The sequence below is a fragment of the Pavona decussata genome, unplaced genomic scaffold, assembly GCF_977016875.1.
Source record: "Pavona decussata unplaced genomic scaffold, jaPavDecu1.1 SCAFFOLD_49, whole genome shotgun sequence".
Lineage (NCBI taxonomy): Eukaryota > Metazoa > Cnidaria > Anthozoa > Scleractinia > Agariciidae > Pavona > Pavona decussata.
Window position 1 is genome coordinate 915,753 of NW_028145471.1, and position 18,905 is coordinate 934,657.

The 18,905-nt window shown below is 38.8% G+C and overlaps 2 protein-coding genes across 3 annotated transcripts; one reads left to right on the top strand and one right to left on the bottom strand.

Moving 5' to 3' along the window:
- Positions 1-3,596: 3,596 nt before the first annotated feature.
- LOC146481516 (tetratricopeptide repeat protein 29-like) lies at positions 3,597-14,621 on the top strand. Its single transcript, XM_085108293.1, has 10 exons — positions 3,597-3,694; positions 7,144-7,400; positions 8,058-8,281; positions 8,835-9,020; positions 9,781-9,923; positions 11,076-11,142; positions 11,845-11,930; positions 12,185-12,276; positions 12,590-12,713; positions 13,433-14,621. The coding sequence occupies exons 2-10, from the start codon at positions 7,180-7,182 to the stop codon at positions 13,883-13,885; spliced, it is 1,596 nt and encodes a 531-aa protein (XP_084964419.1). The 5' UTR covers positions 3,597-3,694; positions 7,144-7,179; the 3' UTR covers positions 13,886-14,621.
- A 585-nt stretch (positions 14,622-15,206) lies between these two features.
- On the bottom strand, positions 15,207-18,814 carry LOC146481517 (sequestosome-1-like). 2 transcript variants are annotated; one of them, XM_085108295.1, is made up of 5 exons: positions 18,426-18,814; positions 18,143-18,274; positions 17,094-17,711; positions 16,660-16,814; positions 15,207-15,984 (listed from the first exon to the last, which is right to left on the bottom strand). In XM_085108295.1, the coding sequence occupies exons 1-5, from the start codon at positions 18,589-18,591 to the stop codon at positions 15,763-15,765; spliced, it is 1,293 nt and encodes a 430-aa protein (XP_084964421.1). In that variant the 5' UTR covers positions 18,592-18,814; the 3' UTR covers positions 15,207-15,762. The 2 variants fall into 2 exon arrangements, with proteins under 2 accessions (XP_084964421.1, XP_084964420.1); XM_085108294.1 differs by having other exon boundaries at positions 17,094-17,714; positions 18,426-18,772.
- Positions 18,815-18,905: the final 91 nt, after the last annotated feature.

The window sequence follows — 18,905 nt, forward strand, 5'->3', positions numbered from 1 at the left end:
CTTAAAATAGCAAGAAATAGCTGTTCTGTTTTTCTTGTCATTTGACAACGAGTTGTCAGGGGAAACGTTCTTCGATCCACTAAACGTTTAGGAAAGGAAGTGTTTGTTTAACAATTAATAGTTTAGAAACATCATGATATCATCTCAGTGGTACAAACCCAATGATAATCAAATAAGTTTCGTAATGGAAGTTTCAACACCAATTTTATAACGGAAGTTTCATCAACGCAAATAATGTTTCTTGGACACCTTAACCTAAATTAAATCAGGTGTACTCCGCCATTCTGTTTGAAACAGTGTAATCGAACGGGTGGCTGAATCCACCGAGAAGGACACCTGATCGAACGTCATCAGCCTTCTTGTCAACTTCTAGAAGCAACCCTAAGTACTATTTGTTATATAAGATGGCTGCAACCCACTCATCGATTTGTAGTTTGATTCCATGGTTTTCTGAAGCTTCTGAAATGAAAGTCATTGTATTAGTTATTTATTTAAACCAAGTGTTTTGTTGCAGTAGCACCAGTGCATAACTTCAGAGGCAAACAGCTTAAGTTGATGACGTCTTTAATTTGCCTCTTCACTCTCTGTCACTTCAGACCCGTTATGTGTTTTTCCAACCCTTTTTTACCCTATTGTTTAGTGGCAATGTCTAGTGTAAAGTGCTTACCATTTACGCAAACCACCCGGATGGAAATTTTCAGCATATATAAATACGAAATGATTTAGCTTGTCTTAGATGGATAACGTGCAAAATTTATTAACATCAGCTGTAAATCCCAAAAGGAGCAATAAAAATGCATCATTTTGACCAGACTCCAGTTGGTCCCACAAATTTTTCTTTTTTTGCACTTTTAACGATGCGTGCGTTTCGAAAGTTTGAGGTGACTTTTCGCTGAAGGTGGAACGCTAGTTTTACTTTACAATTTAAGCCGAATTTCTGGGGCGGGCCATTTTGATCCCACTACAGAAACGATGATTGGCCCAGTCTGATTGGTGTTGTTACATATCCGGACCGATACGACTTCCCGTGAGTTCATCCGGGAATTACTGGAAACGACACTTGGTCTTCTCACTTTTTAAGTTTTTTCACATTGGTGATTTTTAATAAACTTTTACTTGTTTTCCGCGATTGCGCACAGTAAGTGTCCTGGAGCGAGCCTAAACCTACTTTTATCGATTGGTGCCAAATTCATTGTTCGTAGTCACGCGCGCTATAACGTGGAGGGATGTCTGAATTTGGGCCCATCCGAAATCGGCTACTATACCACGTGCATTTGGTAAACCACTCGACTCGCGTTGGTGTTCTACTTTTCGCTGTGCTACACCACGGTTGCCGCATTCTGTTGATTCTCAGTTTGGTCTCTATCATGTCGCTGTCGTATTGAGTTTTCTACGCAGTCCAGCCTTGCAGAAATTTGAGTCATTCATATTTTGGCTGATTAGATCTTTTACAGATCCTCCGTATACCTGCAGCATTTTCGTTGTGCGGTTCCTTGCTTATTGTTTGCTTTCCAAATTTAATACACTGAACTCGCCATGGTAGAGAAACCAAAACTCCAAAAATCAGTAAAGAATGAATCCTTTATTAGGCCATTATCGTTCTTTGCTCCGTTTACCGTCGTCTGACCGACCCAGATTTTGATGATTTTCAAACAAAAAATAGCTGCAAGCTACACAAACAGAGACCATCCATTTGAGTTTTAGTGTAGAATTTAAATTCCCCACTGGAGAAACTACGGAGAGACTGGTATGAGCGAAGGATTGTGGGATCGTTTGGGTAAACGGATGGAAGTTACGCCGATGAATAAGTGCATTTTTAGGCTCTAGGCAGTCAGTTGTATATAGCAAATACTCGTTTAGGTTAAACTATTTAACTGCAAAAACATACGCGCCAGCGCGATGTCGATCCGTCTACACACACCATCCCACAATCCCTTGCTGTAGATCAGTTTTCTCACTGTTTCTGGAGAGGGGAATGGCGGTCATGTAATCAGAGTTCAGCTGTACGGAATCGTTCTTTCTTATACAGAAAAGGCTTAATAATAATGGTATGTGTGATTTACTTTGATTTGTTTTGTATTGGAGCAGGAGCTTAAGCTCCTGATTGGAGAGCAATTCCCATATTTTTACCCCCTGGGGCTTATATTTGGAGGGGCTTATTATAGGAGTCTTTTTTGCCTTTCGAATTTGGGGGCTTATATTCGGAGGTGCTTATTTTCGAAATTTTACAGTACATTGCATATCTTAAACAGCAAGGGCAAAGTAATATTTTTTTGTCACAGTTCCGGCTCGTGATATTCATTTCTGTCTCCTCTACCGATCTACCTAAGGATTGGTAACGAAAGTATGTTCCATGAAAATCACAGACGCTTCAATTGTTCTTTCTAATTCAAAGCGGTAAAATGACCCTCGGTGAGCAATAATTTATTTTGGACTTTAGTTTCAGGCCCGTAGCAAAGCTAAAAAAACAGCTGAGGGGGCTTAGCAAATTGGTGAAACAAAACTACCCCCCCCCCCCCCGTCACGCAAAAACAGACCGATTTGGGAGTTTAAAATGAAACAAGAACATCAAAAAAAAAAAAAAAACCCGCTAGATTTAGCAAGTAAAACAATAACTTTGCACCTGGATCACCCTCTTAGGTACATGTTTTTGCCTTTTCTTTAACGTGGAATACTACGTGAAGTTTCCTAATTTCACGTTTGAAGGAGGACGTAGACAAACGATGACAAATTTTTCTTTCTCTTTTTAAATTTGGAATCGAGAACTAAGAATCCGACTGCAGGAGAATTGTTTTTCTCTGGTCTTAATTATAAGGACATATTTGTGTAGCTTCATAAACTAAGGACATTTTTATTGCTTAAAATGAGCAGATGTCTTAGATAACAAGTAGTTTATTTTGACAGCTTTCACGGCTTCAGATTGGTTGATTTCAATCCATTTTGATTTTTATTTCCGATTCACAAGATAGGAGTACCTGTTAGCGAAGGAAACTGACATGTAGGTAAACAGACTATTCAAGGTTGTGAAAAGGCACTTGCAGCGTCAGAATTCAACATTAATTTGTTTTAATTATATATTTTTAGGCACATTGCTTTGTAACTTCCAAAAATTCTGGGGGGGGGGGGCTCAAGCCCCCCCCCCCCCCCCTGACCCTCTCCCCGCTACGGGCCTGAGTTTAAGTTGTCGGCAAGGTTCCATAACCTAAGGAAAGAAGCACAAATATCTCGTAACACTCCATGAACCCTCTCCACGGACATAGCAAAAAGGGTATGTTTCGAACACTTTCGACCAAAATCTCTTGAAAATTGTTGTCTACACCACCACAAATGAGCATCTACTCTGTTTATCTTATTACCCTTGAATAATTATTTTTCAACGAAAGTTTTGAGTCCGCAAAAATTGACACTAACATCAAGAACGATTCCTCGCACAAATTTGAGGTTCGTGCATTCAGTATTACGTACGTACGGACGGTTTAAAAAGTGGTACAGTAGCCAAAATTTTTGTAAAGAAATATCCGCGCTGTTGGCATCCTGCTGCCCCTGGGTCTCCGCTTTAGAGAACGCAGAGGTCTATGGGATTGTTTTGCTATGTAGCCATGGCAGTGACGTCACAAGTAATGGCGCCGAGATGTGAACAGAGGTGTTTAGTACACTTATTTTCGGTGAAATAACTAAGATTCAACAACAGCAAGTAAGTTTGATACTAAATTTATTTGTTCATTCACTCAAAACGAACGATAATACATTGCTTCAGTTCATATTTTGGGTAATTATTTGATGCAATTAGACTTTTGCCAGTCTTCACACTTGTCGCGTTGAAGGCCTGTTGTCCAATTTTCACGATCATCCGTCCCTCCAGAGAGAGATATTCATATTTCAGCTTGAAATCCTCTTTTTCTACCATGAAAAAACAACAATTGTCATCAGAAGTGCTCATAAATATGGTCCAATTACATTGTGGAACATGTAATTTTAGCCACAACTTGCATGAATGTAAGCTTATAAAGCTTACAATGAAGCCCTGTAGAAACTTGTAAGGATTAATCAAAATTTCCTCTTACGATTTTTCAAAGATGTTATTGAATTAGGGAGGTTAACGGATTTTAAAGAATAAACCAGCTTGTAAAAGTTACATTAATGGCAACCTGTTTAAACCATGTTTACAAGTGCACCAGGTCGTGATCAGCTTCCACGGTTTTAATCTTGATCAGCACAAACTTGAATAGATTCATGCTGTACTAGTAAAATTTGAAGCCATGTTACTTTTCTGTATTTTTGTATCAGCGCATATTTTGGATCGCTCTAGCACAGTTTATATGAGTTGCTGTACAACTATAAAATACATGGGACTTTGGTCCACCTTATTTGCTTGTGTTGCAAGCTTGTGAAGAACAAGATAATATATTGGGACTATTTTCTTCAGTAACTGTTGTGATGCATTGGTGGGGTAGTGGAAATGAATATTGGTTTTATAAACTGAGTTTATAATAGTAATTGAACTGAGTGGAGTGCAATTTGGTCTGAAATCATACGCGTGATTTCAAAATCGAACGAGTGCGCAGTGCGAGTTTGATTTAAAATCACAAGTATGATTTCAGACCAAAATTGCACGACACAAAGTTCAATTACCACTTTATTACGTCTATTTTGAAATCACAGAGTATCATTGTCAATGTGTAGTTCCAGAAAATATCCATACCCCCTCCAAGGAGGGAATTTCACATAGGACCCCCCCACCTCCCAGGATTTTCCATTTTTGGGTTATTTTTTTAACCCCCCACACCCCTTCGGATATTCCTCAAATACAGAATACACCCCCACCCCCCTCTGGAAAAGTTTTATTTCAAAAGAACGCCTCAAAAATCAGTTTGATGTGAACATTTCAGTAATATCAAGAACTGGCAGCCTACACGAGGAGAAAATATGCGTTATCGAAGAGCGTGTGTGCTGTTAAATTTCATCGGTAGAGTTTACCAAAAAGCTCTTGATACTGAAATAATTGTGTTTTATATTTACCTGTAGTCATTGACATCAAACTTTACCATTAGCTTCGCTGAAGATTTTAAATCTAAATTGTTGGAATAAGTCGGGCAATGCAAAAATGTGTTTTCATTTAATTTGCATATGTCATGTTTACGTTCCTATGCAAATTTGTAGGAGATCAAAAGGATTATCGCTCTAGTTCTGCTCAATCAATATTTCTCATGGTAATCATTCAGTCTAGTTATTTTAGTCAATAGTTTTCCTATTGAATCGGAATAGCTTGGACAAAATAAGCAATTTAGCAGGGCAGGGAGACAAATTGACCTTTCAGATTGTAACTTGAAACCGCAGACGAAATGGAGCCACAAAACAAAATTAGCACGTTCACGTTCTCATGCAAATTTTGTATGAGATCAATAACGCATTAAAAGAATGTTGAATTGGCTCTATTTTGCTGAATTTTGGCATAGAAATTAAGTTAATAGTTTTGGACTTTGAGTTGAAATACATTGGACAAAATAAGTTTTAACACGGGTCAGTTTTAACAAACAGATCAATTGACCCCGGGAATTGACCTTTGCCCGTAACTTTAATACAAAAATAACAAACAAATATTTCAATGTTTTATGTAAAATTGGGGCTTTCACTTTATAGCCATACAAAAGTTTCCCTTTTAAACATTGCTACAAATTCAATTGTAGCCAGTGAAAAATATTTTTCTACGCAAGAAAGTTTCACAAACAACAATAACTGAGTCACGCAACACAGACAAAGATTTCTTGTCTCACTTGGACTACTTCGCTTACAAAGGCTTTTCGGAGAAAGGAAACATGTTTTTAATGTAACAAGGGTTTCTTTAAAACAGTTAAACAAAATTACGTCTTCAAGAAAGATCTACGAAGTTGCTAAGTTGGTATTAGTTACAATTTTGAACAACTATGTCTGACATGAACGTGAAGTTGACCCTCTGGAAACTTATTCAACCATTCACCCCTCCTCCCCTCTGGAATTTCCTGGGCCATTGACCCCCCCACCCCTCTGGAATTTCCAATTCCCTCCGTGGTGGGGGTATGGATATTTTCTGGAACCACACAATATTCAAATTCTAGTTTTGTTACCTCGTTTACATTTTGATAGGCTAAAGAAAGGATGCGATTTAGAGCAAAAAATGGTGCAATTTGGTAATAAATTGCACTGTTGAGAGCCAATCAGATTGCAAGGATCACCAGTGATTTCAAAATGGGTGTAATAAGTAAAGTAATTTGGCCACTCTAAAGAGATCTAAGAGCTGATGTTTTGAGCGTTGAACTTTTGTCAGAGCGGATCAAGGAATTGTGGTTTAATTTGTGGAGCTATGCTTGGTAATGTAATAAACTGTTATTTATGTTACCATGCTTCCACCAAGAGGGCATATCACAGTGGACTCTATAGACCCTTATTACGCGGCAAACATGTTGAGTCTCAGGGGAATGAAAAGGTTTGTTTTCGCACGGCATGCCTCGGCCAGACGCGAATTCAGTGCGAGGCTTGCCACCCAAAAACAAAGCTTTTTATTCTCCTGAGACTCAACATGGCTGCCGTGTGATAAAGTTCTATTGTCATTCAGTTATACATTAATAAGTGGCCGTGTAAAGGCTGATTTAAATGATACAACTTTTGCTTACGACTGTCTCATGCTATTTCTGGAGCGCGCGCTGCTCACGTCATGCAAAAAATCGCACACAACTCTCGTCACTCAACATTGCCTATACTTACAATTGTCGTAGGATTTTAAAACAAGTTTAAAATCCTATGACATTTTTTGTGATGTACATGACAGTCGTAAGCGAGTTGTAGGTATGATTTACACAAAACAGTTCGTGTCGTAGGCCTGTCGTAAGCTTGTCGCATGCGGCAAAGTCGTACCGTGTAAATCGCCCTTAAAAGTCCAACCAATTTTCATTTTTTTTATACATTTCATATTCATTCACCAAAACTTGATTTACCTGAGTGATAACCTTTGAATGGTGAATGCAATCAAGGCTTAATTTACATCCACTACATATTCAACATGTAGCATCTTATCCTGTCTAAAGTTCATCTGTTTTAGTTGCTTGCAACAGTAACCATGGAGGCTACTGATTCAGCAATCCTAAGTTAATAAGTTTTTTTTTTCAGCAAGCAAGTCGAAGAGTCAGACTTTGAATTTGTGAAATGGCTTCATTGGCTACTCCGCTGCCTCCGATCAAAGTAGGTGGTCAGGTTACTCAGCAGGTTATCAGGCATGTTCCCTCTCCACCTGTCAAAGGGTCGTCAGTAGGAAGTCCTTTTCAGCGCAGCAGCCGAGGGATACAGAGAACTGAGGGCTCATTCACAAGGAGCCCACCTTCTGATCCAAAAAAATCAATCAGTGCTGACAAGATAGACACATCAAGGTAAGAATCGATTCATGCATTGTTGTCGGCAATCTATCCCCAGTTTTTGTTGTTATTGTTCTTGTTGTTACCAAAAAGATCACACACTATATGAGGTTTTTCGGTCTTTGCTTTTGATGAAGATATCATTGAAAGGGTGTGTCCAGGGATAAACTAATGCCCAACCCTGGTACGGACAATATGGAAAAATACTCTACTGATGCCTGGAGGGTGTGGGGGGTGGGAGGGGGGGGGGGTGACAGGGTGATATGGCACAGCTGGGATTGACTGATGCACTATGTACATGTATAAAAATTAATGTGAGAAACAAAATCTGTTCTGACTGATTTTCTACAAGACTTAGTGTATTCATTTAAATGAACAGAAGTTGTTATGAAACTGAAGCTTGGGACTGTCTTGAGTACATGCAGCCAGCTTTTAACTACAGTGAAAATAGCCTAGGCTCCTTGAAGGTTAGGCAACAAGAATAAAAGCCTTTCTTTTGTTAATTTGCTGCGGAACCAGCTTCTCCTAAGCTTTGTTACAACCCCGAATGCTGCAGTGTTGCATAATTATAGATCGCACTGTGAGCACAGCCTCTACTACTGAGCTATCAAGACTTCAATGACTGCCGTACCCATAATAGTTGCTAGAAGTGCAAATATTTTGGCTTAACAGGTACCGCAACACATATGAACACAATTTATGCCTTGACATGCTGAAAGAAGGGTTCCATCAGTCATTCAGGGAGCTATTTAACCTGATGGAGAAACAAAAGGCAGACATAACAAGTTTAGGGCCAGATTCAGGACTGTCTGATCAACCCTTATTGGAGGACGAACCGGAGAAACTTGACCAACTAAAGCATCATCTAACAACAGCTGAGGCAGCTAAGAGAAGGGGTGAGCAAAATAAATGAGAATACAGTCAATCTTCCAATAAATATTAGACATCCTTGATTTCATTGTTTGCTTAAATTATTATTGTGAGAGTTGTCTGCCAAGGAGAGGTCAAAAATGATATGTGGCTCGGACCACAACTAGGTGTTACTGTAGGTTTTCAGACTTAGTGAGCAATATGGGACCTTACAGACTCGTGAATAATTATTAGAATACCAGTATTCCATCTGATTTAATGTTAATAGCATCAGTGCATTTGCAATGAAAATACTCATGGACTCCAAAACTGGCTTCCTTAAAAACATTGGGAGAATTTTAGAGAAACTGTACATCTGTACTGTACATCTATGGAATGTTTATGGATTGAATGAACAATTTGCTTACAGTTCAATAATACAAAAATAATATGACTAGTAAATACACTGTACATGTACTACAACTGTAAATAGATTGCTCAAGGTGTTTAAATACTGATGAAATGTATGTTACGTACTTCAAGGACAAACTTACCTAGTCAGTTTTTGTTAAAATTTTGGGTGTGATTTTTATTATTCAGGTAAGATGGACCAAGTGTATCACAGTTTACTGGCTTTGGCAAGGTTCTTTGAAGAGACTCAAGACTTCTGGCTTTCTGATCATTTCTATGGCTCTTGCTTTAAGACTAGTTTGAAGATCAGGGGGGATGGAAGAAGGAAGGAGTCAGAGGCTAACTGTAATATGGGATTGGCTTCAGAGAAGAGAGGTGAGTTTATGTCTAATACCAATCTCGTACCCAAAGTCTTCAGGCTTTTTGGTCAGTGGGGCAACGTCGGGAAGAATCTGGGGACATCAAAAAAATTCAAATTTTTTGATTGGCTGTTCCATAACGGTTTCCATTGTTTTACCGCAGAAATCCTGCGGTAATAAAATTCGATGTCCCTTGAGTCTCTCCTGACGACTAACCGCTGGCCAAAGAGCCGGAGGACTCTGGGTACGAGATTGGTCTAATACAAGTTATAGTCCTAGGAAAGTCATTACTTTGTTACTTGTATAATAAGCCTGATCAGCTTCCTCAGGCTACCTTGCCTCGTTAATGTTTAATTTGTTAATGTTGTCTTTGTGCGTGTTAGGCAATCAGTAAACTGTCAAACTGTAAGATGCTATTGAGCCCGTTAGTTTGGTCCATGTTTGGAAAAGTGTTGATGTTTTCATTTTTCATTGAAGTTCATGGATGAAACAAAGGCTAGACACTTGCCCAGTTTGAAATGAAATAAGGACTGACTTCAAGCTACAATGTTCAATGTAGTCAAAAAACACTATTAATTTTGTTATAATTATGGACTCTTCCACATGCAATCAGGACAGTACCTGTACATCATTATCAATGGGGAAATACAGTTGTACATGTATGCACAACAAAGAATACAGAATCACCTCTTTTCTAACTTACTTTTTGCTGCAAGTTTTAAATTCTAACTTTCATAAACTGCTTTTCTGATACTTAAGTTTCTTTCTGCCCATAGGTGATCTGTTCAAAGCTGCAGAGTATTTAGAATCCTTTTATAACCTGACCAAAGGACGTCTATGGCAGACAGATAATGGGGAAAACCTGCATTCACTTTCCTGTGGACACCTCAGACGGGTGTACACAACGATGTCAGATGAGGTCAGTATGAATGGTTGGGATAGTTTTGAGACACTGTGTGACAGCATCTTATTAAAAGCATGTTTTGTTTTCTACATGTTCTTCTCAAACTCATTATAATTCATCAAGAGAAAGCAAAGAAAATCACTACTGTGACTGTGGTTTGGATGTGTTCCTAATTACCATAAAATTTTGCTGACTTTAGCCTTGAATTTCTCCAAGAATTATTGATCATTTGAGAAGCCATATCAAAAAATCGATTTAGTGTGTTTCATCAGATATCCAAACACCTCGAAGTCATTTAAAAAACCTCAGCTGCACCTTGTTTTTTCAACCTCCTTCTCAGTGTTTGGATATCTGTTGAAACACGCTTTCTTGTGCTTGATATATTACATCAAATCAAGATAAAGGAGTCTAGTTTAATAACAGGTTTACTTTAAAATTCCCAATGCCCTGGGCGTATATTCACACAGAGGAGTTGTTGGGGCTTCATTTTGGATAGGGCTTGTTATTTTGCATTTCAAAGTGTCTTCAGGTTAAATAGCTCCGTCTTTCACGCATGTACATCAAACTCAATTGAAATGAAAAATGTGCACTGAGGTCTCATGGCCGGCATGTCCCAGGTTTAAAAATGACAAGCATCCCTGCCATTTCCTAACAGTAGATGGGCTTCCATTTGTATTCAGCTTGGCTCATTATCAGGAGGATGATTGCATCTGAGATTTAGGATTGATGTGGGGTGTGTGATACTAAATTTTGAGAGTCAGCTTTCTTTTCAAAGGGTCTTGTAGTCTTTCCTGCTAACAGAGCATTTCTTTCTGGCAAGTTGCTCTGCATATCAAAGTTGTTTACGTCTCTGGTGTTTCTCGTAGCTGGCTTGTTTAACGTCTTTTACCTCACTGAGAAAATTACAAAAGGAAAAGCCTCTGTTGGCAGGGTACTTGTAGTCATAATTTTTTTACCTGAGAAGACTAGTTATTTTAAGCTTTTTTTTAAAACTTGAGAAATTCAAGCAAACTTTTGTGAGACCTGTCACCTGTGTGATTCGTTGGACAGGTACTATTTCCTTTGCATGGAAAACCTTAGAATAAATGCAGTTAAACTTTATAATATATTAAATCAAATGATTTCAAACTTTTAATTTTTTTTCTTTGTGATTCTTCTCTTGAAAAGATCAAAGAGGAAGATATGATGAAGTCCATAGAGTATCTCTTGAAAGCATATGCAATGGCCAAAGAGAGTAAGTGGTGACTCATTACTTTGAACACTTACCAAAATATAAATAAACATTGTGTGCTAGCTATCCTGTTGACTGTATAAAGCTTTCCAGTGGAGAAAAAGATAGCAAAGAGAAAAGATGAGTTGTGCGGAGTGCAAACTACATGTACTAACCAAGAGAGGGTGTGTATGTTGACAAAGGTGTAAACTATTTTTTGTAATATTTAATGTTGTTATCATTAGCTTAATATATTCTTCATCGCATTCCAAGTGACCCTCTATTACAATACAAGTTTAGTGCATTGTTTGTTGTGTTACGTACATTTGACAATGGTCTTGTAATCCTGTTGTAATAAGAACTGGAATATAGCAATACTTTTCCGTTTCTTTTCTTCTGTTTCTGTTAAGTTTGGAAAATGTTTTCGGAGTTGTTTTAATTTTATATTTTTTGCATTTGTCAGTGGGAAAAGGTTTATTAGTCTCTGCCAGGGCAATTTCATTGAAATTAAACCCTATACCAGTGATTCATGTACAAGGCATTCAATAGCTTTAAACTTTGTGAGAGCATATGAGAGTGCATATAAGATTTGGTAGTGAAACAAATATTATACTCAATCTGAATGCTTTTCAACTTTCACCCTCTCCTATTTTTTTGTTTTTTTTTTTCATCTTGGCATGCATATGGTAGTGTTAATGTTCATTATTATGGTTTTTTATGATTCAGGTGGAGACAGTCAACAGGAAGGTCTAGCTGGCTATCGATTAGGAAATGCATATGAAGAAATTGGGGATGCTGAGACTGCCATTTTGGTAAGACATGAGCCATAGGCAAACAGTACGCTGAAAAAAAAAACAATGCTTTTCCTTACCCACTCATATTCATATAAAATTGAATAATATATGCTTTGTCTAGTTATGCTCATCTTACCTGCTTCCCCTTCCCCTATTCCCCTTACCCCCCACCCCCCCCCCCCAAAAAAAAAAGTCGCAGTGATCAGGCACTGGTACTAAACCATTCTTGAAACATTCATTTTTTTGCTCAATAATTTTCTTGTTCTACCCAGTATCATGATGGTTACTTGGAGAAATGCCAGCAAAACTCTGATGATGTTGGAATGGGTCGAGCTTGTCAAGCTCTGGCAAGGGCATACGAAGTGTAAGTTGGTCTCAATTTTAAAACCAGACAAGTACATTTATTTTGTAAAATACTAAAACTCAGTAACCATTTGGAAAAAAGGTAAAGAGTACTATATGTGCCATACAAAAAGAACATGCAATGACTACATGTAGGTATTGTTGCAGACGTTTCAATGATTTTACATGACGTCTTTTCTTAAAATACAGTTCTATACACTCTAGGATAGTATGTTATACTTGTGAAAAAGTAACACATGTATCAGGACTTTCATTAAACTTTTAAGAACCTGGCTCCACAAGGAAGCTGATTGTGTGACTTTTGTTGTTGTCAGACAAGGAGATGTTGAAAGTGCAATGAAGTATCTTGAGATGTTTGTTGAACTGGCTGACAGATCACAACAGTTACCAGAACAGCAGAAGGCTTGTACTTGCCTTGGAGCTATTTATAACTCACTGGTATGTCAGTGGACTAGGATTACACATCTGTGCCATCAATTTTTGCGTTGTGTATATACTTCAAATTGTAGTAAATTTTGCAGGCAATTGGTATTTGCCAAGCGTCAGGTGAAATGCAGACTGGATTTCAAAGTACAACCAAGTTCTTGCCTTTGTTTTGCCTTGGATTGAGATGAAATATTAAAATCCTTATTTGAACTGAACAAGCACAACAGGGCCTCCTGATATTTTTGCTGTATTGTATTCCCTGTTACACATTCTATGATTAACAATGATTCACAACCTAGACTGTAAAATGCAGTTAATGGAGAGTGATTTCCCATAAGCAAATTATAGGTGTTTGGGGTCACAACAATATTATTATTAACACACATCTTACGTACAAGACTGTTTTCTAGTATACAGGTGTTAGTAAACGTTATTTGCAAACTACGCACTTCTGGGCGCCTGAAATTAGCATGTTGCATGATTAACCAAAAGGAATACAGTGTGATACTTGTTGTTGAGCTAGGTGCCGTTACCATAGCAACACAGCAAGCTGTTAACTGTCCACAAAAAATAGCTTTCCTTAATTTTTAGAAAATACACTTCTTCTTCTTTTCCATTTTTTGTCTCCAGAAAAACTCACAAAATACTGACACGGTGATGCTGCTTTCATGTAATTTTACTGCATGTTGTCTAGCTTTACAATAGTGCAATAATAATCTCCCCTTTCGCAGGGTAAATATGAAGATGCTGTGCGCATGTACAGACGAGGCTTTGAAATAGCACAAGACCTTGCAGCAGTGGAAACCACAGAAACCACACGTGCAGAGTATGGAATGGCATTAGCGCACACACTGTTTACAGGCTATTCGCAGTGCATGGATCAAGTTAACAAGAACAACATACAGAGATTGCTGGACTTCAAGAGCTCAAGATGGGACACTTTCTCAGAAGAAGTGACATCTGAGAATGAAGGTGGCAAGGATAGCCAGCCTAGCAGTGACGTTGGATCTGGAGAGAATGGTGGCTCACTTGAGGTGGAGGGAGAGAAGGAAAATGTAGCTGGTGGATCAGCCCCTGATGGTGAGAATAAGGATGAGCCAGCAAATGGTGAAACAGACTCTGGGGTGACAAGTGAAGGAGAAAATGGGAAAAATGGCCAGGGAGAAGTTCAACAAGCAGACTGATTACATTACATGTACTAAACCATAGGAAAATTAAACCATAAGAATAATATATGTATTTAAGATCAGGTCACCGTAGACAAGTCTTGTGAGTATACATGTAATGTTGGTGACCAAGGTGTTGTCCTCATGGAAAGAGCCCTACATTGTAGCTTTTATTGAAACAACATTTTGTCATTCGGCTGTTACAAAAAGCATTCCATGTTGGGATCAAAATTGTCAATTTGGATTTATAGCAAAAACTTCTTACGTCACATGTGTTGCTGTTTGAAATTATGTTTAGGAATGAGACATTCAGGAAAATATTTTAGCAAATCATTCATTGGAAATTCATCTATAGGTCAGTGCAGTACCTTACTGTCTGGCTGAGGAAGTACAGTGTAGGAACAGAATAATGATTTTAAGTATTCACCCCATTACACGGTTTTTGCCAAATGGGCAGTTTAACTATTCCTACTGTGTGACATTTTATCTAGGCCGAATCTTCAAAGCAAACATTCCCTTGCTTTACATATTTGTACAAAGTTGGACGAATTTTCATTAGATGTAACCAAAAACTGTATATATTTTTGTAGAAATGTATAAAGGCTTTGTTTTTGTGTTATTAGTGGATGTCCTTTTAGATCTATTTATCTAGTTGGGGTATGCATTGTAAAGCTCATCCCAGATCAGAGTCAGTCTTGTAAATAACCATTCAATGGCAACGTTTTGTGAATTAAAGTTGTTTCTTGCCCTTCCATTTGAACTTTACTTCTCTTTGCCTCAACCTTATCTGAGGTTGTTGGGGGAGGGCGAGGGATTGGGGGTGGTTGTACCAATGACCATGCTTACTGAACTGATTTCATGTTGAAGCAAACATCACCAAACTTTGTGACTTGTCCTAAAATTAATCTGGCAAAAGGTCATTGTCTGTGTGCCAGAAATTTAAACAAATGGATAGTGACTAGCTGAGGACCACTTGATGGTTATGTTAAAAATTCTGTCCTTGGCTTATCTTTATATAAAGAGGGGGCAAAATTTCTTGTTTAATTTTGTTTAATATGTGAAAGGGATATTTATGGCAAAAGGAAGTTGGTAAAACTATATAACAGGGTGAGGGGCTGGACCTCTGGATGGAGCCTTCCATATGAAGCTTTGAGTACCTCTCCTCTCCTCCCCTCTCAGAACAGTATTTGAAAACCATGAACGGTGCCGACCCATTCATTCAGTTATCTGTGAATTTCATTATCTGTGTCACATGACTCCATTCCACTGGGTGTGCAAGTATAAGAGCCTCCTTCCAGGGCAGGACCCAATAATTTTTTCATGATAAACAAATTAATACTTTAGTTTGCAACAAACTTTATTATGACATCTGACCAGCACACTGCACAGCTATTACATGTATTTAGCCTTAAAACAAACCGTTAATGGTTTTTAATTTGCATTTAAAAATGCAAATTAAAACAACAGAATTAGCTCACAATAGGCTTCTGTTAGAACCTTGAAGAAACCAATTAAAACCTCAAAGCCTTTTAACTGAAGTACATATAGAAAGATGTTGATTTGTCAGCACAAAGTAACAAAACATGAGGCCAGTAACGTTTTCTTTTTAGACGAAAAAATACCACTTAAATTCTTCTGGTGGATAACAGTTGTGAATGAGAGAAATTAATGGAGTTAAAAATGTTAAGTCTAAGCTTAATTAGGACTTGCCAGTTGAGGCATTTCCCGAAGAAGAAGAAAAGTAACTTCCAGCTGCTGACATTTCCTTCACTTCACTAGTACAACAGTCACAAAACCCCTTGTTTACATAAAATCCTTGGCAATTGCACACTGATAACAACAATATGATTAAAACAAGCAATAGCAAGATGCATCAGCATCGCATGATCTGCAAATCAGTTCTTTCCTTCAAACTGCATGGCATCAAGAACTCTGCTGATATCATATCCCTTGGCTTTAATCAGCTGACTCAGCCACCCGCTATCATCTTCAAACCCCATAGCACGCATCTTGGCTATGGCCTCCTCCAGTGGGTCACAGGGGTCAGCTTCATCTGCTACCGATCCTGAGGCTCCACTCCCATCAACCAAAACAAACTCCTCTGGTGCCTGAACCTCCTGTAAACATTTCAAGTAAACTGTAAGTGTCTTGAGACTTGGTGTAGAGAAAGTGGAGATCGGGGGAAAGGCCCTGGGGAGGGGGTGGGGGGGGGGTACTCCCCTATATAAGCTCTATTGGTATGTGCAGCACCAAAGGTTATGGTTGTTGAACAATTTTGGTCTGAAATAGGGTCAAGATTTGCAGAACCGAGCTATACACCACCACCAAGAATTCCAAGGAGTACCCCTGGAGAGAAGGTTGCTGTAGGGTTTGAACTTACCACTTTCCCTTCCCCTTAATACCAGATCCTGCCCCTTGGTTACTGATTCCCAGTACTGTGCACTTTTTATTGCCTGGAGAAGTTTGCTTTGTGCACTGAGCACAATTAATGCCATTTATTCCCATTTCAGCCTCATTCTACAAGCCCCCTCCCCCCATTTCTGAATTCTGTTCTTTTCAGCATCTACTTGAAATACAAAATTAACCATATTTTTTTCTGTAACTCACTGATATCTAAAATATGAATTTTGTGAGTTTTTTTTAGGGAGATATGCTGAAATTAAACGTACATGAAAATGAAAGATTATGATCCTTGATTTCATATCAACAGTACAGTTTTGATTGTTTAGCATAAGATTTCTGCATTGATTGCACAAATTGTAACAAAAATATTTTTGAAGTGTTGCTCTTACCATTTCTGAGGTTTCACCATTCACAGCTGCCTCTGGGACTTTTTCATCCTTGTCGCCATTTCCTGGTGTGCCTGTGTCCTCTGATGAGGGGCCAGCCTGTGCACTGTCTGGATTTTCAGTTCCATAGCCATCCTGACATCTGCCCTGACAACAATCTGCATTTAAAAAAAGATGATAGTGAGGGTTTCTTGTGTAGATGAAACTGAAAAATTTTATGTTCTACTAAATTATGAAAAAGAACAACCTCAATATGAATCAATATAATTAATAAATAAAGCCCTTCAGGCAGCTGGTTTATCTGAGGATTACGCTGGAGGCTGAAAAATTGTCCGGAAATTAAACAGTTGGCCAAGAGGCATTATCAACCAAATATGATTATGAATATACCGGCAAGCCTAACATAGTCCCTGCATGTCAATAAGTTTCACACATACCTGGTTCAGTGCTGGCATATGTATGTACTTCTACACCAAGTGGACCCAAGAATGAAGCAATGGTTTCTCCAACAGCATGAAGGAAAGGCGGACCAACAGGAACCTCATTAAAGCCAGTGGCCTGAGCCTCCTCGCTTGATTTGGTGGTATGGCGGTCACACTTGCTCTCTCTGCTGTTGCAACGTGGTTTGCCTCTCCCACAGCGTCGGCCTCCTCTGCCTCTGCGGCCAAAACCACGCCCCCATGGGCCAAATCCATGCCCAAAGTCACCAAATATTTGGTGATGAGGAGGAGGGTGGTGGGGAGGGGGGCCACGAGATGGGCCATGAGGTGGGACATGTGGGGGGTGATGTGTGGGGTGATGTGGAGGGTGATGTGGAGGCTGGAATGCAAATGAATTGAAGCCATGGAACCAGTTCTGTTCAGGAGTCCTTGGGGTGGTAATACGTAGCATCTCATGTTCTTTATGCATCCCTTTGGTCTCGCAGGTAAGGCAGAGGTCATAGTTTGGGCACACTACGCACTTGAAGCGTATCCCAAAAATGTGTTTGTCGCAGCTGTCACAGACCACACCTGGGTGAGCTGGGCCAGACTGGTCTGAACTGACATCTTCTTCACCTGCTTGACAAAGATCACAATAATTTAATTTAATATAATAAAACACGAAAAAGATAAATTTTAAAATGCAATATTATTGGTTTCTTACATCCGAAAAACTAATTTTGCAAAATGAGTTAACTGAAGGAGTAAAAACTATTTATAAGGGATGATTACATCTTACAGTTATTGTGCAGAAAAAACCGAAATATATCTTCTTAAACGATCTCTTTCCATTAATGTTCACATTTGTGCTGACTCATAATGACTAGGCAAAAATTACATAAGCTGCCACGTTTCAGTTTTGGGAGAAAAACACTTTTTTAAGTACAAACCAAATTAATTAGCTGCAAACGTTTGGCAAGGCCAGTTGAAAAGTTAGGCAGATTGTCCTCCAGAAATTCACTATATTTGATGACTTGGTTGCAAAAATTTAAGAGGCTAGAGCTTACCAACAAAAGTCGCATCTTGTGTTGAGTTCTCGTCCACCTTCACATAAACGCGAAACACATCTCCACTGATGCTTCCCAAAGCTTCAACCAGCTCCTCGTCGCTTGAGAATGTGATCATCTCATTGTCGACATCTGTTTGAAGAAAATAAACAAAAAATGTTGAGTGCACATTACATTACGCCAAAACTGCAATAATTGACAAATAGAGTGATCATCGATCGCGCGTTGTACAAGAAACGAACAATTGACCCGTGCAAACCCAACACAAATTCGATTTCCTCACCTTTCCAAAACAGTTTAAAAATCTTTCCCCTGACTATTGGGAAAACTTGCTCTATCTTCTGCACCAAATAGGCATAATTCGCCGAGGCACCTTCGTCGATGGCAAAACGACGAATTTCTTGTTGACTGGTGTCCGGGAAGATGTAAGCTTTCACAGACAGCGCCATATCTCTTCTGTCGCTGATAAATTAACCTCTTGACTTCAACTTGTAACGAACGGATCTCTAGCTCGAAAAAGAATAGAATGACTGGCAGAATTCGCTTCGTCTTTTTATACCAAAGGCTCCAACGTTTCGAGAAACTTCTGAAAACCTTGTCAGCAATTTTTGTGCTTTGTCATGCAATCTCTGGCAGAAACTGTGTTAGTAAATAAAAGGATCGTCATCGCTCGAGACTGGCCTGGGAACAAGGTTGCGGGGCGGGTTTCATTATCTTCATGTTTGGTTTTTTTTTTTTTTGGCCCAATTTTTCTCCATTATTC